The 22,428-nt window shown below is 37.3% G+C and overlaps 2 protein-coding genes across 5 annotated transcripts in view; one reads left to right on the top strand and one right to left on the bottom strand.

Moving 5' to 3' along the window:
- LOC120773936 (protein gone early) overlaps positions 1-22,428 on the top strand; it is an 89,790-nt gene that overhangs the window by 9,172 nt on the left and 58,190 nt on the right. The window contains exons 2-4 of one of the 2 annotated variants that reach the window (XM_040103147.1): positions 10,491-10,873; positions 11,036-11,371; positions 11,442-11,603. In XM_040103147.1, coding sequence (XP_039959081.1) covers positions 10,597-10,873; positions 11,036-11,371; positions 11,442-11,603 — 775 coding nt within the window. In that variant the 5' untranslated portion in view covers positions 10,491-10,596. Of the gene's footprint in view, positions 1-10,490; positions 10,874-11,020; positions 11,372-11,441; positions 11,604-22,428 lie in introns of both variants that reach the window. The other variant, XM_040103146.1, reaches the window with a different exon arrangement.
- On the bottom strand, positions 12,130-17,305 carry LOC120773940 (keratin, type I cytoskeletal 10). Of its 3 annotated transcripts, XM_040103153.1 has the most exons (6): positions 17,210-17,305; positions 17,034-17,127; positions 14,116-14,583; positions 13,435-14,056; positions 12,633-13,359; positions 12,130-12,566 (listed from the first exon to the last, which is right to left on the bottom strand). In XM_040103153.1, exons 4-6 carry the CDS (start codon positions 13,447-13,449, stop codon positions 12,280-12,282), a joined length of 1,029 nt encoding a protein of 342 aa, XP_039959087.1. In that variant the 5' UTR covers positions 13,450-14,056; positions 14,116-14,583; positions 17,034-17,127; positions 17,210-17,305; the 3' UTR covers positions 12,130-12,279. The 3 variants fall into 3 exon arrangements, with proteins under 3 accessions (XP_039959087.1, XP_039959089.1, XP_039959090.1); XM_040103155.1 differs by having other exon boundaries at positions 13,435-14,583; XM_040103156.1 differs by lacking the exons at positions 17,034-17,127; positions 17,210-17,305 and having other exon boundaries at positions 14,116-14,585.

The raw sequence follows: 22,428 nt of genomic DNA, 5'->3' as shown, positions 1-22,428 counted from the left end.
CCATTCTACCGATAACGGTGCTAGGGTGCCTTTCCTGCTAGCTCATCAGCTTTACAATTTCTTGCGATTCCGCCGTGGCTTGGCACCCATACCAGTCTTATCACACTCGATGCTATTGATAGCGAGGTTAGGCACTCCTTGACCAACCCTGAACGCACTGTAAATGAGTTCGACTTACAGTGCAAGTGTGGTAATTTCTAGAGCTCCCCACTATACTTATTTCTCATGAATCTCTAATGTAGGAACGTTCATGTATACATATCTTCTCGCCTCCATCATTAGGGATCTTCGTCATTTGGCTATATGATAACGCGACATGAAGTAATATCCACAAAAACGGCCAGTAAACAAACAATTGTCCGTCAAAGAAGCTTCTGCTGGCTACACCAACAGGGTTGCCTTAATGTTTTACAAACTTCACCATTTATTATATCTGTGGTCTTGGCTTCTTAATTTGGTAGCAAGCTTGCAATGTGTGGTAATCTGCTAATTTTAGGTCGTCTAAGCGATAAGAAGCTTAAAATTCATCGCCACCATGATAATATGTACATACCTGCTGGTGTATTATTTTCAAGGTGCTGAAGTAAGTTGAACGTTCATTTGAATGACTAAACGTTTGTAATGTGATATTTGGAAAAACAAGAAAAAACGTTAACTTTGGTTGCACCGAAGCTAAATACCCTTCACAGGTGCATTTCTGTTAGTAACTATATGTTCAGTTTGTATGGAAGCTATATACTATAGTAATCCGATCTGAACAATTTTTTCGGAGATTATATTGTTAACTGAAGCAGTAATCCATGCCAAATATCGTGAAGATATGTCGTCAAATGAAGAAGTTTCCCATGCAAGCATTTGATTCCGATCGTTCAGTTTGTATCGCAGTGTTTTAGTGGTCCGATAGCAGCAGTTTCGACAAATGAGCAGCTTCTTGAAGAGAAAATGACGTTTACTAAATTTCAAAACGATATCTTAAAAACTGAGGGACTATTTCGTATATATACAGACAGACGGACATGGCTAAATCGACTCAGCTCGACATAATGATCATTTATACTCGTATATATACTTTATAGGGTCTCCGACGCTTCCTTCTGGGTGTTACAAACTTCGTCACAAACTTAATATACCCTGTTCGGGGTATAAAAATAAAACACGCAATGCAGTATATTTAAGTTACTATGCTTTAGCCAATCGTTTGTTATGCTAGTTATGCCATTTATTGAGTCGATAGTCTTGCGCCACTTTGGTATCTGGCTTTTCGAGTCGAGATAGCAGAATCTTACGAGAATATTTTGCTTTTTTTGGCCTTAAGCAACTTATCTTATCAACTCGTTGTACTTACTATTAACTATGTGAAGCAAGTCATTCGGCATACCTCTCGTTTGCACCGTCCGCAAGACGGAGCGCGAGCTCCAGTAACGAGTTCGCAAATCAAAAGTTAGTTGCTTATTTATTGTAATGAAAGTGTGATGAAACAATTGAGTGATAACTAGAATATCAAAGTAGTATATAACTATTTCGGAATACTTTATTTGACGAGCACTTGGTGGTTTAACTATGGAAATTTACCAGCAGAGCTGACAGTTGCTTTGATATGACAAATCAAAATGACAACAAGACGAAACTGAAAATAGTTGGATGAATAGTAGACAGAGAATCGGCAATAAAGATTAGAGTATGTGCACTTGAAACGTTTGCCAATTATTTTCATATAAAAACAGTTCATAAAAATATTTGTTATAATCATAAATTATGAACATTTGTAACACTTTTACAGTCATAATGATGATTTATGATTTGTGATCATTTTATACACATATTTTTTGTCCGCCCTTTTTGTTGTTGTCCTCATTTGCCTTATGTTTGCACATCATTTAATTGGTTATTCATAGCACGAGCATATGCAATTGTATGCCGATTAAGCTAGAATAACATGCAAAGTCAATGAATTGGCCGGGCTACTCTTCTGTTTACATTTCGGATATACTAATATTTACTTAACTTACGGGCTCTATGATCTTCGAGTGTGTAGGTAAATGGCATACGATTGCATTGTGTACGAGCGAATATTACGTATTACGAATACTTCGTTTCCCGAATATTCGGTAAAGTAACTATATGTTTTCTTTACCGAAAGAAGGAGCCATGGTTAAGTTAATCAGGACTTAACTCACAGATGACTTGTGCAATTTCGACGTCATATTCCTAAACCAACGTCTCGTCAGCAACAGTGATACGTTGACAAGCATCTCTTTGCGATCTCTACTCTACGTCGTTTTTATAAAAGATTCAGATATTTTGGTACAATTTTAGAATTAATTCGCTGTTGAGGTCCTCTGTTATCTCTTATATCAACACGACAAATTTATAAAACTGTTGCTTAAACTTTTTCGATTTTTTCGCGACCTTCACTGAAAGCCTTGCGTTGATGATAAAAGATACTCCCCAAAACACTTTTGCGACATTGATAACAATTCCGTAGCCGCGATTCCAATAGAAACACAAAATTTCAAGCAAACTTGTTGTTTAATGATTTTTTTATGATATAGGAAAGGTAAGGTTAGTCTGGTAGGCCAATGAGCCACTCATGGGCTAGTTTTGGTCCTTTGCGATACCAGATTGAGTTCAGTTACTAGGTCCATGAGGAGTAGTCATCCTTTCAACAGACTATGTGGCCTCACTATCGATACCTCTTCCAGTGAGAACCCCAGATGCTTTCAGCGTAGTATTGCCAATGTGGTACAAGTGTTGTTTCCCTGGTGCCTTGCTCTAGATATTTCCTGCAGTCTTCTCGATCTGTCAGTCCCATTCAACAGACAGTGACCAGATAGTATTCCGACCATGTTCCTACAGTCTTGCAGTTTTGCACCAAGATAGCTCATTTCTTTGATTGGTTTTGATTTTCTTTACCATGCCTCTATTCAGATCGTCGTATAGACAAATCATGGGTTTTCCATGTAGATCACGTTTTCGGGTATTAGCCGCACACCATTCTTGGCAATCTTGTCCACTATTTCATTGCCATCAACGCTTTCGTGACTGGCACCCAGTATAAGTAAAGTTACTCGCTTTTGGCAACACTTTCCACTGCTATCCTGCTTCCCAAGACTCTTCTTGCCGATACGCGATATATCAAAGTTTTCGTAAATAGCTCCGAAGTAGATACTAATTGACATATTGAGATCAAACTTCAAATGCACATAAAAAGTAAAATTAAGTAAAATTTGAACAGATGGAAGTCAGATCCTCTACCTAATTGAATATACTGCTAAGATTTACCATTTTTTTAAACGAGAAGTGCCGAAGGAAGATCGTTTTAAATCCGAATTCCAACGGTGGGGCTTCAATTCGCTCATAAATTCAAACAATGATCAATTTTATTTATGATCACAAATAACAGTTTGAAAGATCGGTATCAAATCGAAGGGATTCGAAATTTCTAACACCGGACGAAAATGAATCTCCGCAAAGTTAATGATATTATGAATAAACCGAGGTTTAGTTTCGCAAATGGATTTTCCATTAACAAATTGGATGAAATGCCTTCCGTTTCCGGATTCGTTCAATAACGGGTTTTTTAATAAGAATACAAATGCTTTTTTTTTAAGAAAACAAAATATCGGATCCCTATTGAAAATTCCCGTTAGAAAGTCCATGTGTACTTATATAGCAGTACTACTAAAGATTTTTTTCTGATCTAATAGTGTAGTAAGTAAAGTGCGGATCAGTTTCTTTTGGAACAATGTCATCTCCGAAATTTATCTACACATTTATCAAAGGGAAACAGATCTACTTCCGAGTCTCGGCATTCATATGAAAGTTGTTCGAAGTGAGCTTCGCTTTCGATTTTAATCGAAAAATCGGACACTAGAAACTTATTATTTATACTATGTATGCATTTATGTTTGTATGTTTGTTTTTGCCTTGTTTGTTTTTGCCTTGTTTGTATACCTTTGTCTGAATTTTGATCGCACTCCATCTGTGCTTGCGTTGCAATTATGATGTAAATTACGAAATATACAAGCGGACAACCATTTAAGTGATGAACTCGCGCGTAATGCAAGTTGTTTGTGTCTGAGATATAAATGCCAGTAGGAATTAGATATTGTATACCTAAACGGTGCTTGATTGGCCAAGCTTTGAGGTTAGAATCGAACATAGAACTGGTATAAATTAAATAGACCAGTATAATAAAATAGGTATAAAAGGGAACGCTTTTAATATAGTGTACAACATAACATAAATATTACATAAATATGTATACGTGTATACATAACTTAAAATCAAGTTTGAATAGTCTTGGTTTCTTCTATTCTAAATCTATTTTATCCCAAAAATCAAGATACTTGAAACATGTTTGCTTTTTCTCGGGTACCTTTGGGTTTGAAATAAAATCTCAATTAAAAAATGTCATACAACTTAGAAAAATGAAATGAATTGCTCAAAGCCGTGTAGAAAATCAAGTAAAACCTCGAAAAAATATATGCGGAAAAGGGATTTTCGACGGGATAGTTCTCAAAATTTAGGACATGGGACCAATGGCCTCTACTTCCTGTGTTGGTCTACCACTTATTTCATAACTATTCAAACAAACAGTTATCAATTATTGTTACTTCTTAATCCGACACCCTCTATTTGTACCTAATATAAGCATAAATTCCCTCGAAAAATACCTAGTCTCGTTACTCATTGTCACTGCGGAACACAAAACATAAATTACCACCAATTGCTCTCAATTGGTGATTGTCTTTTTGTTACAAAAGAATCTCAAACAATGTGATGAGCTGCAGATACAGATGAAAGAAACAGATTGCACACGAAAAATGCGAACGATTTGCATAAAGTTGAACCTCTACTACTCGTGTATATAAATATATACGTTCAATTTTGGAATATTTTCATGGAATTATTCATATCATGCAAATTTCTTCCTTCTGACTGTTTTTAATACCAGAAATGGCTGTTTTTTTACCTGTAAAGAAAGTATCACTTCTTGCGAGGGCTCTTTGTTGAGTTCTTAAAACAAGCTGTGATATCTGATTGCACTCGCGAGTTTTATTGGCGTAGACACCGCTTATGCGGTTATAGCCGAGTTTACTACAGCGCGCCATTCGTTCTTCCTTTTCGCTGTTTGGTGCCAATTGCAGATTTCAAGTGTAGCCAGGTCCTTCTCTAACTGGCCTTTGCAACGGAGTGGAGGTGTTCCTCTTCCTCTGCTCTGCTTCTCCCGGCGGGTACTGCGTCGAATACTTTAAGAGGATGGAGTATTTTCATCTATTCGGACGATATGACCTAGCCCGCGTTACCACTGTCCTTCCTTTCGCTGAATTATGTCAATGTCGTCGTATAATTCGTACAGCTCATCGTTCCATCGACTGCGGTATTCGCTGTTGCCAATGCGCAAAGGACCTTAAATCTTTCTTTCGAAAACTCGTAACCTTACGTCCATGCCTCTGCACCATATAGCGGGACGTGAATAATGAGTGGCTTATAGAATTTGGTTTTTTTTATTCGAGAGAGGACTTTAGTTTTCAATTGCCAATTGGTAAAAGTTATTCTACGTTGGATTTCGAGGCTGACATTGTTGTTGCTGTTAATGCTGGTTCCAAGACGAAATTATCTACGACTTTGAAGTTATGACTGTCAACAGTGACGTAAGAGCCTAGTCGCGAGTGCGACGACTGTTTGTTTGATGACAGGTGATATTTCGTCTTGTCCTCGTTTACTACTAGACCCATTTGCTTTGCTTCCTTATCCAGTCTGGAGAAAGCAGATGTACGCCAGCAGCAGTACACTTTTATAAAAGATTGTGCCTTCTCGATTCAGCTCTGCCTTTCGAATTATTCTCTCCAGCAGTAGATTGAAGAAGTCGCACGATAGAGGTCGCCTTGTCAGGGATCTCGTTTTGTATCGAATCGAATTATTACAAAAGCTGGCATGTTTTCTAAGAATATCTCTAAGAACATAGATGCTTCCATTTTTGAAATCTTCAAACTTCAAATGAGAAAAGCTTTTGACTTTTTAATTCAATATACTGAATATATTTGAGTATGTGGTCTCATATTTAATTCACCCACCCCCATATAAGAATTTGAGTGCATTTCTGTTGCTTCCATTACACTTTCATATGTTTTAGTAAATATTTATCAGCTTGTGAATTTGTGTACCGAAATGAAAGAATGCATCGAGAGCAAGCTGCAATTATTTTCGATTATTATAATTTTTGTATGTACATATGTTGTTTGTGTGCTTGCTTTACACACATTTGCCATCTGGACAGTTTCTTAATTCGTCTGATTGTAAATTAGCCTAGTGACCTATCGAAAGCGACATTGAGATATTTTAATTAACTGGTGAATATTTATATCTGTGTACATAAGTAGTACTCGCTTTTTGAGGGCCTGGTATTATTTTTGTTGCAACAGTGTAAGATATTCTCAAAAGTCGGAGATAAGGTATTCTTAGTCGAATTTTCGAGACGTTTGACTAAACGGGCGTAACGTCTTGGGGGCGGCAAAACGATCTTCGCTGTTTTTTAATATTCAGAAAAATACTTCAACAAATTTGTTTACAAAATTTATTATAAAAGATAAAGAGTTGTACACTCACAATGTAATAATCTGAATAACAATGAAAAATATTAATTTTTACTCGAATACTCTTCAGTCTTTGAATTTGTCTTATATCTTTTGGCTTATATCTTTCTTAAAAATAGTAATAGAACTTAAAGATGCACTTTTCTAGCTTTATCTAGCAACGTGTCACTCTCACAGTTAACCTATGTTTTGAATGTAACAAATACTTTTATTTCTCCAAATTTTCAAAAATTGTCTTATTATACTTAATATCGAAGATATTTTGTAAAAATTCACTTTTGTCCGAAACACCTCATGACAATTGTAGGTAGGTAGATAAAGGGGGGCGGCAAAACATCTTTGGCCCCGGGCGCCCGAAGTTGTAGCTACGCCACTGCGTTCTCATAATGAAAAATTATTGCATCTTGTCTAGTCGCGTATTCTGCACCTATTTTGGCAAGCGCTCACTTCAGTTTGATGAGTTGCTGCCGGCAGCGATCCCCATTAATAATTTCACTCGGTTTTAGAAGCTCATAATACTAAACGCCCTTGTGATCCTATCAAATACAGAGCATTGCTTTGGATTCACGGATATTCGGCTTTGCCGTTGATTTCGCTGGGTGGCCAGGTTCTACAAATTATTTTTGCGTTTAGGGTTGTCAAATGGATCCATTTTTCATCACCAGAAATAATCTGATACCAAACCGATTTCTTTCCGTAGCTTCAAGCAGCATTCCAGACAACGTCTCTTGTATTCATTCATATGACTCCTTGCTTTTGAGTGTTGGTTGCTTGAGTGACTCCGAAAGATTGTGAATAGTGTTTATGGTCCTGATACTGTAACAGTCAATCATGCATTATTTGGGTTTCGTCGATTTCGTTTCGGTAGTTTTTATGTCAAAGTTGTACCTCTCTCTGGAAGACCAGTTGTCGAAAATATCGATTAAATAATGGAAATTGCTGGAAATCATACAATTTGGCTATTAAAATTCAATATATTTTCTCGTAGGAATTATTAGTGTATATTTTGTTCGGCCTCCAATTCCCCCGCCTATAATTAACACTCTATGCCAAGGTCACTACAAAGCTTGAAGCATGAACACAAATATTTACACAAAACTAAAAGTTATACGCCTAAAAAAGTGACGTTGACACTTGCCCCAAGCGCATTGATGCGTCTTTAATAGAAAAAGACAAATTATTCACTGCTTGATCATCCGCCCATGTGGATCGGCGAGATTTAATGGAGTTTTAATTGCTCGGTGTGTGATATTCTGTTCGCTTTGAAAGATTGCACCCTTAAGGGGTGCAGAGAGTAAAAAAAAAGACAAATAAATTTTAATTAGTTGCGTGGTGGTACACATTTGCTAAAATATATGTATATTTTTTAGGCTGGTATTTTATTGCCGATGTTCGATTGTATATTTTGTGTCATAAATGTCATTGACGCCACTTGTCTAAATTTTAGTGGTAGACATAGCAGATATGGCAACATATATGTACACTCGTAAGTATATTTGTTATAACTGCAAAAAATAGTAAAATCAGAGCTTGAGAAAATTTATAGTAGAGGAGCAAACGACATCTATCTTCTCCTGGTTCCACCTTTTGACAGCCCCCACTTTGGAACGTTTGCGTCTGAATTCTATCTGAGGTATAACGTTTTATCTAAGATTTTATCGATATTCCAACTCTTTGATACCATTTTTAAACTATAGTACGATTTTATTTAAAGAGGTTATATTTCCAGCGATCTCGTCTTGAGGTTTGTGATTCCATGCACACCAAATATGGACGTCATACCTTTTTCAGCAGTCTGCTGCATATTTTCTCCCTTGGGATTCGCTCCATTGCCTCAAGTTCATTATGATGAGTTTTTTTCATCCATTGTCGACTCGGACTCTCGCGATTATTTTGTTTTAAAACTTCAAACAGAATCATCAATTCGTTTTAGTCGATTGTGAACTCGCGCACTACTCCACTGTTTAAAGATATATTACTAATCCAAATAATATTCAGAAAGGATATACTCAATATAATCAGACGAAATCTTTAGGGCCTTAGCTGTCCTTGATCAACCGTATTTGTTGTTCGTCCCGAAAAATTTTGTGAATATTTTTGTACTCTTGCGACCAGTTGCTACAGAGTATTATAGTTTTGTTCACCTAACAGTTGTATGTATCACCTAAAACTAAGCGATATACATATATATTAATGATCAGGATGACGAGAAAAGTTGAAATACTGGTGACTGTCTGTCTGTCCGTCCGTCCGTCTGTGCTAGCTTGAGGTATTTTGATGAACCTATTCAGTGCCATAATTAAGCAATAAATTAAGATATAAAACTGGATCGCAATAGCAAGGAGAATCTGTGAGAAAAAAAAAATTGAAAAAGTGGGCATGGCCCCGCCCTCTAATAAGTTTAACATACATATCACCTAAACCACTAAAGCTACAAATTCAGCCAGCTCAAATATTATAAGGATTCTTCCCGACAGTATGAAAATGGATGAAAGCGAAGGATAACCCCGCTCACTCCGCATATGACGGTACTGTTAAAAACTACTAAAAGCGCAATAAATCACTAACTAAATACGCCAGAGACATCAAATTTTACCTCCAAAATAGCATGAAAAGGGTTTATGGGAATCGGTGTGAAAACTGCCACCGCCCACTATTTGGTGAAATCCCATATCTCGGGACCCGAGACGACAAATCTCGACAAAATTTGGTGCGCGACATTCTTCTCATATTCCTATGTCACAGTGTGAAATTGGATGAAATCTTACAGTAATCACGCCTACTTCCCATATAGTACAATTTAAAATTCCACCTAATTCTTTAACTTTTCAGTACACAAATCAAGAAGTAACTAGTATAACGGGATAAAACTTTGCACGTATAATGCCTTTAGTGTATGCCATCTTATGACCAAAAGTTTTCCAAATGCAACCTCCTAGGTACCGAATATTTGGACCCCAGTATTAATAGTTGACTTTTGATCAAAAATATCGTTCAATGTATGAGATACATATGTATATGTATAACTGAAAATCAGGGATAATCAATATGTGAGAAATTCCACTGAAATGAGAGAGTGTTTTTTACTCATAACTGTGTACCTTTATGCCAAAAGTAGATAAATTTGATCGAAAACTTCACCTAGCCCTATACAACTAATATCTGGATTTTCGAACATCTGGCTGACGTTACTCTATATGTCTGTTTTTTTGTTATGTGGCATGTTAATAGTATGTGGTATTGGGAAAAATGGATAAAATAAATTATAAAAGTTTAACGAACTCTTAATAGCAATCTCTTGAGAATTTGGAGATTCTATATCGTTCAGCCTTTGATGTCCATCCCGTTTGCAGAAATAACCTTAGATGGTATCCTTCTTCTTCTTCTTTATTGGCGTCGACACCGCTTACGCGATTATAGCCGAGTTAACAATAGCGCGCCAGTCGTTTCTTCTTTTCGCTACGTGGCGCTAATTGGATATTCCAAGCGAAGCCAGGTCCTTATCCACCTGGTCCTTCCAACGGAGTGGAGGTCTTCCTATTCCTCCGCTTCCCCCGGCATGTACTGCGTCGAATACTTTCAGAGCTGGAGTGTTTTCGTCCATTCGGACAACATGATCAAGCCAGCGTAGCCGGTATTGTAAAATTCAGATTCAAACTCTTGTAGGTCATAATGTCTTTTCAAGAACTTTAAACACAATGAACATTTGATCTTGTGTTGATGTCAGAATTTAACGCTTAACCAAATAGCCATATGAAGTAAGAAAATTTTTTGCGCCAACAAATCTAATGTTTCCTCACATAAGCCAAAACCCAAAACCACAAAATCTCAGCTACTTAAATGTATTCAATTACGATAACTAATGCTTGGTTGTTTCATTCTCTGTTACAGATATTTCGAAGCACATTACATGCGATCATTCAGAATGCCAGAGATTTAGTGGCATTTTACAACTACTTAAACATCCAAGAACTGCCGAAAATACTTGCCAATCAAAATGTCTCTTAATCAGGGAAAATATAAACCCAGCATATGCGCTATCGATGAGGTTGACGATCGCAGCCTAAAAAACGATGATCTCCAAAAGCAACAAATCGAAGGCAGTGAAACAGCGCCCTTAACCACCAACCAACAGAAATTGCACATTGAACCCAGTAATCGTACGGGGAAGGATGTTGAATCGCAGATAGATGATAACATTGGCGGCAATGGCAACAGCAAAACGGATGGGCTCACCACCGATGCTGATAACGCACCTGCCAATGGTTTTCGTGGTGAGTGCTTACTTAAATATTTTTTAAATTTTTTATTAAATTCATATTTATCACATTCTTGTCATGCACACCTTTAAATAATTAATTTTTCATTTTCATCTCTCATTTCATATTCACGCGCATTTGCTTTGATGGTGCACGCTAAAGCCTTCCTACTTCCAGGTCGCCTTTCAGTGGACGCTCTAATGCAGCTGTCGCGCAAACGTCGCATACTTTACATAACGACCGTTTGCTTTTGTGCCTTACTCTTAGTCATAATCGTCATGTTGATTGCCTTCTGGCCGGATGTGCCATTTTACTTCCGTGCAGAATTGTGTTTGGAGAAGGAATGTGTACAGACCAGCCAACAGCTGTTGCTGTGGGCCAATATATCCAAAAATCCCTGTCACGACACCTACGAATGGGCGTGTGGCAATTTTGAGCGTGAATATGCGGAAAATGATTACTATGTCATAAAGCGTGGTGAATGGAATTACAAGACCTACAATGAGTATGAAGGTAAGTCATGCGCTATTTAAATTATATTGTTTTCTACTATATTTGCTTTCTCTTCTATGTCGCCTTCAAGAGCTGAATGAGCTCAACCGTTTCATATCAATGTTGCCATCGTCTGGCGCATCATATACAGTGGAGTCAATGATATCCAGCTTGTATAGATCGTGTCGTGAAATCGATACACTCGACAAGAGTCAATCGGATTTACTGTTAAAGAAGGCGATCAAATCTGTGGGTGAGTGAAGAATTTTTTCTTTGATTTCGTTTTGGTTTAAGAAAAATTTAAAACGCTGACCGAGTTATTCGCAACATTGGAAGCATAAGAATGATTGTAGGACAACAATGCTTAGAAAGTTGTCTTTGTGTGGACAACTTTTTATTTAACGAGATATCTTCATGCATTTTGATACATATTATTACTCAAGGCAGTGCTGGAATCTCCGATGTTATTGTTCAGATCGGACCACTATAGCATATAGCCTCCATACAAACTCATCAGAATAAAATTTTTGTATAGAAAACTTTTTTATGTGACGAGATATCTAAACGATATACATACATATTTCTGACGATACTGTTCAGATCGGACAAGACACAGATCTTTTTATACCCTTTATGTTATGAGAAATGCACCCGTTAGGGGAATTATAGCTTCGGTACAGCTTAAGTTACCTTTTTTTTTAAATATTTTATTCTCTGCTGTGAAGATTCTACTTTCTTTCTTTAAGTAACTAAGAGATAACTTTGATTTTTCGGTTTTTTATTAAAAAATTTCAGTAAAAAAATATATTTGCTCGCTGGTTTTACAGCGAACACTCTATACTCTGCTGTAGAGCAGTTATTTAAATTGATTTTGAGGTATTGCGTTTAATAAACAAAATTGACATAACAAACATTATATCTATCTATCTTTACAAAGCTTTGGCAGGTGGCAAGTAGGTGGATGATTTAGCACCATGTGAACTGCTTTGGCTAACACCAAAGTTAGAGCTAGAAGCGCCAACCAAGCCACCGCGGCTAATGCCTCCAATGCCAGCACCGCTTCCAGAGCCATAGCTACCACCAACACCGCCATCAATACCAGCGCCATTGCCGCCAGCCTGTCCAGCACCGCCATCCAGAATGCCAACCACCGATTGTTGTTGGCCAATGCCGCCATCGGTGTGTTCGGAGGTACCTTCGATTCTGTCGTATTCGGCTGTGGAGAGTTCGGAAATTTTATTAATATTTGTTTGTTCTTACACCATTGCATATAATGCATTACCTTGAATTTTTTGTTGCGCGTGATGGGCCTCCTCTTCGGTTTTGTATTTGATAAAGAATACCTCGGGCTTGGCGGGCACGGTTGGTGCTGGTGTGGCAATGTCGTTGACTTCGAGTGATGAGTCCTTCTTGGACAGCACATAAATGACGGTCTTCTCCTCTTGTGGTGCATATTCAGCTGAGAGCTTGACATTAGCCGAGCTGGAGGATGGCGCTTTAATGAAGACGACACGGTAGTTCTTTTGTGGACGTCCAATAACGAAATGTTTGGATTTCTCTAGTGTTTCATGATCTTCAGGCGCTGAAACAGTAATGAATTGCTTATGCACCAGTGGGGCCTCAAAGACACCAGTTTGTTGTTGTTGTCTATTGTAACCACCAAATCCACCAGCACCCGCGTTGAAGCCACCACCAACACCGCTGCCCAAACCACTAGAGCCGCTACCGAAGCTGCCGCCACCGATGCCGCTGCCGAAACCACCAGCGCTGTGACCAATGCTGCCACCACTGCCGAAACCACCGAAGCTTGGACCGTTGCTTGTGGCGCTGCCAAAGCTTCCAAAACCACTGCCACCGCCGCTCAGGCCACTGAGTCCGCTCAGACCACCGCCAAAGCTGCTGCCACCGTGGTAAGAGCCACCCTGTACGTTACCGCCCGAGACGCCAGCGCCATAATTGTATCCTTGTGGTTTGCCATTGGCGATTGTAACCAAAGCGCAGCAAAGTACCTTAATTTTTAAGAGAAAAAAGCGTTTATCTTCGTTTCGATTTTAGTGTAATCCTTTGAAGTGTCGATATCTTACCAAAAATAGACGCATTTTCTGACTTATTGTTTGTTTAGTTTAGTATCAACACAAAACCACTTGCTGTTGGTTGTTCGCTGTTTAACTGATGTCTTAGCTACAGCTGATAGTGCTTTTTATAGCCACTATGATACGCACAGATGAGCTACTGGTTCCTTATTGCAATTCGTCTAACGGCTTTGGGGCATCCATCGCATAAAACGCAATCCAATATTTTTTTTTTTATTATGACGCCCAAAAAGTTAATAACTAAGAGTTTTTTTATGCATTGAAAACAAAAACAAAAAAACATTTATCATTTTTTTGATTTGCTTTCTGATTAATTGTAGCTTAATTATGAGTAGTAATAAGCCGTTGGCGCGCATGCTCATTCAGCGCTTGAGCTTAACTTGTCATGAGTCAACAACATACATACATATGTACTATTGCAAATCGCAGCATTCATATCAACCTAGTATTCGATTGTAGGTATGTTTCTGCGCATGTGCAAACATGTCTAATTTTTTTCTTAATCACACTTCAAAAACCGAGCACGCCTCCTTCATTCTCTACTCCTCTTAGCGATATACTGATGTTTTGTTGTTATTGTGCGCGCTAATCTTTGCATATTTAACGGTGCTTTCTGCAGAGGAGCTTCGACAATTTAATTGTTACAAAAAAACTTATTAATTATGCACTCACCTAATCGCATAACAATCGGTCACATCCATAAATGAGACGCAATGCACAATGCAGTGCCGCGAGCAGGGTGGACATTGGGCGAGACCAACAGCATTCGGTACGAATTTCCTAGCGCTCGGTCTTATTGCAAGTATCACTGTTTTGACAGCGTTTTATTTTAATCCGCCGTCACCTCAACAAAAACGCACATAAATCAAAATGCCTTTGTCATAGATCATTGTACCGCCTTTCAATCTATTGTGGTGTGGTGTCCACTTTGAAGTATGCAAATATGACATTGTGCCGATTCGCGAATTGGCCAATTCATTAAGCGCTGCCAAAACGAGAATTTCGCCAATTTCATTGCGTCTGCGCGTTTGTCTGTTGTAGCCGGCTCACGGGAGTTGTCGTTTGTGTCGAGATAGATTTGATGAAATCACTGATGTCTTTTTGTTTAACAGTCATTAGATTAGCGCTAGTCAGCTGCGACTGCAAATGCAAAAATATTAAATTAATATTAAAAATATAGGAAATACCGTTTAAAGGTTGCATGCACCCGTGTGTGATAAAACTGGTTCTCAAAATTTGCTAGATAATTATTCCGCATCAACGCAAGTGCTTAAGCTATTTAAGTGGGTGCTTGAATGAAAAAGAAGTTATAACTGAATTGTGTCGCCTTAGATTAACATTATGCTTTCGTTAGATACAGATGATAGTATATTAACAAGCTATGCATAAAACATTTATTGCAACCTAATATAATTGGTTAGGTTCTTCTTCTTTATTGGCGTAGACAACGCGGTTATGGCCGAGCTTACAACAGCCGCCAGTCGCTGTTTGGCGCCAATTCGAGATTCCAGGTAAGCAGGTCATTCTCCATTTGGTCTTTCTAACAGAGTGGATGTCTTCCTCTTCCTTTGCTTTCCCCGGCAAGTACTGCGTCGAATATTCCATATAGAAGACATGACCTAGCCAGCGTAGCTCATCGTTCCATCGACTGCGGTATTTGCCGTTACCAATGCGCAAAGAACCATAAATCTTCCGCAGAACCTTTCTCTTGAAAACTCGTAACGCCAACTCATCAGATATTGTCATCGTTCATGCCTTTGCACCATATAGCAGGACGGGGATGATGAGTGGCTCATAGAATTTCGTCTTTGGTCATTGTCTACTCAGTCCAAAGTAGCACCTGTTGGCAGGAGTTATTCTGCGTTGAAGACTGGGGTTGTTGTTGGTGTTAATACTAGTTCCAAGATAGATGGGATTATCTGCGACTTCGATGTTATGACTATCACAGTGACATACATAAGTTTTATGCAGTCTGGAGAAACCAGAACTAACGGCGCGGTTATTATGGCTAATATACATAAATATCATCGGCGTACGCTAGCAGCTGTACACTCTTATAGAAGAATATACCTTCTCTATTCAGCTCAAATCACAAGATAGAGAGTCGCTTTGTCTGAAATCTCGTTTGGTATCGAACGGCTCGGAGAGGTCCTTCACGATCCTGACTGAGCTTTAGATATTGTTCAACGTTTGCTTGAAATCGGCGAAGAAGTGGTGTGTGTCTGAGGAAGCTTATCCCAAGGTAGTAGGTGCATATTGTGGAGTCTCCCTTTTTGTGAATTGGACCAACGACACTTAAATTACAATCGTCGGGCATGCTTTCATACAAAGAAGCCGTCTTTCAATAGCTTGGTCTGCAATCCATCGGCCCCCAACGCTTTGTTTTTCTCCAAACGGGTAATTGTTATTTGAACTTCTTCATGGTCGAGCAATGGAAAGTCTGCTCCACCGCCATCGATTGGGGAATCGGTTTCGCTGCCATTCGGTAGGCTGGAGAAGTGTTCCCTCAATCATTTCAGAATTTCCGTATGGTCTGGGCATCAGTCACTAGATCACCTCTGAGGGTTCCAACCGTGTATGCTCCAGTCTTGAAACTTTATGTTAGTCGCCGCATGTTTTCGTAGATTTTTCGAGCATTACCCCTGTCGGCCAGCTTGTCAAGTTCTTCATACTCAAGCAATTTGACCTCTATCTTTTTTGTCTGCAAATGCGTCTCGATTCCCTCTTCAATTCCCGGTATCTATCCCATCCCGCACGTGTTGTGGTCGATTGTAAAGTTGCGTGGTAGGCAGTTTGTTTTCTTTCCGCTGCGACACGGCACTTCTCGTCGTAACAGCTGTTCATTTGCCTTTTCCGAAAACGTAAGGAGCGTGGTGTCTCATTACTGACCATAATTTTGACCTGATCATATTTCGATAAATTTAGCCTTACGTTTGAAATCTATATCTTCTTAATTTCCCTATGCCTTTTCCATTTCTAAGCCTATGTAACTACAATATGCGCAAAACACTTTATCTCAGGCCTTAAAAGTAACATATAGTACATATATTTCTCTATTTAAAGAGGAATTCTTCTTTTTATGAAATACAAAAAAAATTGTTGCTGGACATTTTTTTGAAATCAAGTTAAGATGCTTTTGTTGTTTTGGTTATTTTAAGCGGGTGCTAGTGGTTAAAAAAACCAATCTTCCTATTAATTAAAGAGATATCTGTGGTTTTAACAACTAATCACACAAATGCGGAAATATTAATAGATTTTTGTTAAATAATTAATTATTTCACGCTTTCGAAAAAAACGAGCAAAGTATATTGAGATGTACGCAAATAAGAAAGAGCAGCATATGAGAGCGTAGTTCCTTGAAATCTCAACAAAGTGAATTAGCGTTTCAAACAACAGAGATCTACATTATTATCCATGATATGTACAAGAATTTGTTTCCAACCCTCATAATGGTTTTATTATTATATATATATATATATATAAATTTTTGTTTTTATGCATATCTTAAATCTACGTATTAGGCAAGTAATAATACAAAATTTTCAACTTTCGGCCTATTTTTTTAAATTTTCATATTTCAGTTGACTAACCTTTAAATTGCGGGTCTCTAATTCCTTTAATACTTCATTATTTGCTCTGTTTTCGTCTTGATTGCATGTTGGGGTGGAATAATAAGATATTTTACTAAGTAGAAAAAAATAATTATTATTAACTCATTATAAATATTTCAAGCAAAATAGTTTAGCAAAAAATTCTCACAACTCACGGCTTTTATTTGGTATCTATTCTGCGAAGCTTTTCTTTTTTACACACAAACTTGATTGAAATCATTTTACGAACGACAACAATCAAAATTTCTTTACTGCTAGCTCTTCAACTCACCGAGTGCTTGTGACGATGAATGAGTTTAGTTAGTTCGAACGATCACTTAAACTGGAGCAACTCAAAATGAGTGTAGTTCCACAAAAGCTAAGAACAAATAAACAAATATAAGTAAACAGAAAGGTGATTTGAGTGAAAATTAAAGCTTTTTGCTAGGGTAGTCGGATTTGAGATTTTTTAAATTTAGCGTGCTGAATATTAAATTTTGAATTTTTAAGTTATCAGTTTGTAAGACTAAGTAAAATTAGTCTAAATAAATTTTTTGTTATTATTTTATTTTTATTTTAGACCAGGAAAAATTATTAAAAAAAAAATAAAATTAATGAAAAAAAATAATAATAATAATTTAATATAAGGTCATTATCGTACGATGAAACCCATTGGAAGTGAAATATGAAATATCAAAATTAAAGGAAAAATAATTTCCGGGCAATTTTGGTTCGGAAAGAGAAAGGGGAGGGAATGATTGAATTTTTAAGAGTTGAAAACGGTTGAACTCATTTTCTGACAAAATTAGGAATCCTATAGAAAAAAGTTACACCACAAAGTTGTGGGAAATAATTATTACTATTAACACATATTTCACGTAACCTCAAAATGTTTGTGAAAAATTAAAATATTGATGTTTTGGATTTTTTATTTTTATCGTGAAAAAAAAAATGTTGTCTTTGACTAAGACTGAGTAAACTTATCTTCTTATGATCCAAATACAATTAATAGTAATACAGTTTTTAATATAAAATATTAATGAGGAAACTACGAACTTTCAAGTATTATCACGTCAATTTGTCATTTGCTCTCTTACTCTTTATGTTTTTTGATATCTCTTCTTTATGATGCTATAAAAAAAAACAAATATTACTTTAGTAAATTTTCTCAAAAATGCCAAACAGACCCCAATAAAAACCCCTGGGTATATTAACATTTGCTGTCAAAATCGTTTCACTAACTATGTGTTAGGTTTCCAATCCATCCAATAAAGCATGTCAATATTTTTGCTTAAGGCGCACATGGGTTTCCTGTGGTAAAAAACCGCCTTTTTCAAAAATTTTTTCTCATATAAGAAATTAAATATTTTATTAGATTTTTTTATAGTTATTAACATCCTTTATTAACAAAAAAATCTGAAATATTTGGGAAAAAATATTATAAAACTGGCCATTGCGACGACATTTCCGGTGACCCCTCGGAAAAAAGATGTGGCCGCATTGGCGGGATTACTTCTTACAGGATCATATAAAGTGAAAAAAAGTGTCTTAGTTAAAACTTTAACTTAGAACTTGGACGAAGGAAAAAAAACTGGAAGGTTGTGTAATTCTCTCTTGTTGAAACCTGTAAACCCATATAACCTCTTATTTTTTTACCATGTTCAAGTTCACAAAAACTTTAGGATTAAATGCCATTTCGTACTTTAGCTAAAGTTATTGCTCTAAGATTTTGTCTGTTTGCTTCAGCCTGAGCAGACCAAAAGCCTGGTTTCTAAATACATGTGTCATGTGAAGTGATTTCATAGGGTCTTGACTTGTAATTAAAATGTCATTGTGGGGAAGGGTGTCAGTTTGGTCTACAGTGTGGTCGCTGTTGGTCTTCATAATCGTACTTGGGGAGTTGATAGCATCGCCTTTGTAGAGTTCAACCGAAAGTAGTTGACATATCAAAACCCTCCTAACCGTCAATCGCAATCACCACAATCGTTTTCGCTTGACATCGTCGTAAGTGACAGACCATCACCACTAAACAGTGGGCATTCGTTTCAGAAATGTTGCGATTCAACAATGATTCGCAGATGGAAATTCGGACCATAACGTTTTTCTTCTGTTTCTGTTTGCATCTGGCCTTATTGAAATGGTTCCTAACCATTTAGTATGTGGACAATCGAAACATTGATTACATGAGGATCGGATTCGGTGATTTATAAATTTTTCAATGACAATTGATAAATTTTTGATTCATGCTTAAACAGTACTGGAGTTCCATTTCGAGTTTCCCCATTAAAAAAAAAAAAAACACAGAAGCTTCAAATGTTTATTATAATTCGAAAGAACATTCTTTGGAATTTAATTTTTTTAAATTATCTCTTTCAAATGTTGGCCGCGGCTACGTAGATAGAGTTGAGTCTAATTCGAGCATTTCGACTGGTAACTGGCGAATGACATGCGAGATGTTTTGCTCTAAGATCTGAATCGAAGCAGGATTGTTCGCATAAACTTTAAACTTTACGTATCCCCACAGTAAAAAGTCTATATCCCACTGTAAATCCATTGGTTGATGCGGTGTGGGAGGTAGTGCTGTTTTGACATTGACGGTTACGTTCCCAGCGATGATTCCACCGGCCCATAAACCACACAAAACCTTTGTTTATTCTGGATAAAATGGTATCTCTTGAATTTCTTCAGGTTGCTCTTCGTTCCAAATGCGGTAATTTTCCTTGTTTGCATACCCATTGAGACAGAAATGACCCTCATAGCTGAACAAAATTATGCTCGAAAAGATGGGATCTTCTTGGAATTTTGGAAGCCATGTCGCTTGGGAAGCTCAAGCGGCTTCAGTTCTTGCCTTGCACAAGCTATATTTTGTACGCCAAGTCGCTCCAAATGTCAGAGTCCGAGTTACTGCGAACGGCGCCGAATCGATTCTCTACGGTATTCGTGTACACTTTCAGTTACGGCTGCTATAGTTTCTTCAATGCGTGCTAGGCGTGGTCTATTCGGTCGAATAGTATCCAACAATGAATGCTGGGTCTTAAAATGGGTGACTGTGTTGTGAATAGTACGCTCTATAGGCCGATTATGTTGATCATAAGTTGAGCGAAGCGCGCTAAACACTTTCTTTAAATTTTCGTAATAAAGTTGAATAATTTGTAAACGTTGTTCGGGCGTAAGTTTTTCCATGATGAAATGCCAAACAATACTGAACAAAAATAACATGACAGCTTGACACGACTCAATCGTGATCTGTCAGAAAAAGGCTATTGAAAAAAGTATCTCTATTTAGATCACCCGTTATTTGTTTTAACTTGACTTTATACATTATAAATCTAAAATCGATTAATCTGTCAATTATTTCAAAATCATTACGAAAACTGAAAAGTAGTTTGAAAAGCATATGCGTGCAATGTGCCTAAAAATAAAACACCTTGATTAAAAATATTTGTAAGTGATATACATATGTATCTGCAACTGCATAGTAACAGCATTTTTCTTAAGCGATCGAAATCATCGCATTAATATGCACTTACATACAGACACATTTATTTTAGGTAGCAAAGCGCATGCGTCGCTTATGCCACCGGCCACAACCGCAAGTCACGGCATAAATTTTGACCACGTGTGATTTGTAATTCCTCGCCCAAATCTATAATTTATCTGGAAGTAATGCAAATTATGTCGAATGAATGCAGCCCTGCATATTTGCATATTTTTAAACTTTAATTTTAAATTTCTGAATTTTTTTCCACGGCTGCAACCATGAGAATATACACACACATATGTGTGGGTATGTTTGCTAGTGTTTATCTTCTATTGTCCACTCGTTTAGTTTGGTAGCATTTCATTTGCATAAACATTGCAACACAACTCGAATGCACTCATATGCATCCACCTGTGTTTGTAAGCATTTTTTTTAACGCATGAGAGCATTGCATTCCAACAAGTGCCGTTGTCGACGACCTTTAACTCGCAAATATGACACTAGGATGGTGATAATTACGAGCTTCGGCTCTGTTAATGTGTGTACAAGTATGTACATATTTGAACTGATATTTTTAAACATTTCTTGTTCATTGCTGGTTGTCATGTTTTTGTTTTTTTTTTATTTTATTTTATCTTGTTTTTTTTTTTTATTTTCTCTTCTTTCAATTTTTGTTTTTAGTTTTTTATTTTTATTTTTTTTTTTGTTTTCGCTGACTCATTTACGTTTAGCGCCTACATTGCTTGCCATAAGTGGTCGTTTAACTAATGATGCTGTTGTTATTGTTGCCCTTATGATTTATGCGCCATTTGTACTTGAGCCAATCTACATAGGTGGCCTAACAAACGACTTTTGTCGTCACCACTGACCAAACTGACCAACGCGAATCGAGCAACCAACCAACTAATCAGCAAAACCAGCAACCAATCCGTGCGCGGCACCGACCGCTACGCAACCAATGGCCGGTGCTATTAATCGCTGCCTTATTAAGTAGAATACGCACACATGTGTTTTGGGGTAGACATATTACTACAGACATTCGTACGCATAGCTTTGTGATATCTTTATTGTGGGTTTTACTCGCATAAATTGCCAATAATTCCGTGGATTTAATGAAGCATGGAGAATTTGTTAAGTGCGACTTGTCTGCGCCCAACGCGACGCGGCGGCTTTGATTGGGAGCATATACAGTATTGGCCAAAGGTGAAGCACCGCTTTAGAGCAACATATTGCCGCAAAGTATAATAGTTTTGTTTTGTAAAACTAGTCGCTATAGATATGCAATCAAAAATATCAAAACGATCGGAATAACGAATCGATTTGAATTCCATGTATTTTTCTGTTTGCCTGACCATCTGCCATGACTTTTTCTAATAATTTTCATATTATCGATATCATAAAAGTTCTGAAACTCTCAAAAAACTGACTCGAAATCAGGAGAATGAGTCCGAATTCTCCCGATCCGTTCCATAAGAAAAAATCCAGACCAATATATTTGTGTCAAAAAAGTACCCGGAAATTGTAATGCAAATTCTCCGAGTAAACGATATTTAAAAAAAATTGTAGTTTGCTAAATTGGCAGGACTGTGCTTAATTACTATGCTAAATACGAGGGCGATCTGTCAACCAGTTTGTTTACAGCAGCTGCTTAAGTCGGTACACCTCAGTAGTGCGTTCCGATTTTTGCAATGGACAAAAGTACCAAACGAAGTCTTAAATTTTGTATTTCTAACCAAATTTCGTATGCGGAATCGTTGTGAATGTTGAAAAAAGTTTATGATGATTCAAAAACACAATCTTTCGAGTGGTATAAAGTTTTCAAGAATGGCCGAGAGAACATTACATGCCCCTCTCTGGACGGCCTTCGACCTCTTCAACTGATGAAAATATTAAAAAAATGAAGGATATGATGAA

This window comes from Bactrocera tryoni, chromosome 4 (genome assembly GCF_016617805.1).
Source record: "Bactrocera tryoni isolate S06 chromosome 4, CSIRO_BtryS06_freeze2, whole genome shotgun sequence".
Lineage (NCBI taxonomy): Eukaryota > Metazoa > Arthropoda > Insecta > Diptera > Tephritidae > Bactrocera > Bactrocera tryoni.
Note: the sequence above shows the minus strand (reverse complement) of the source record. Positions and strands in the feature narration are given on the sequence as shown.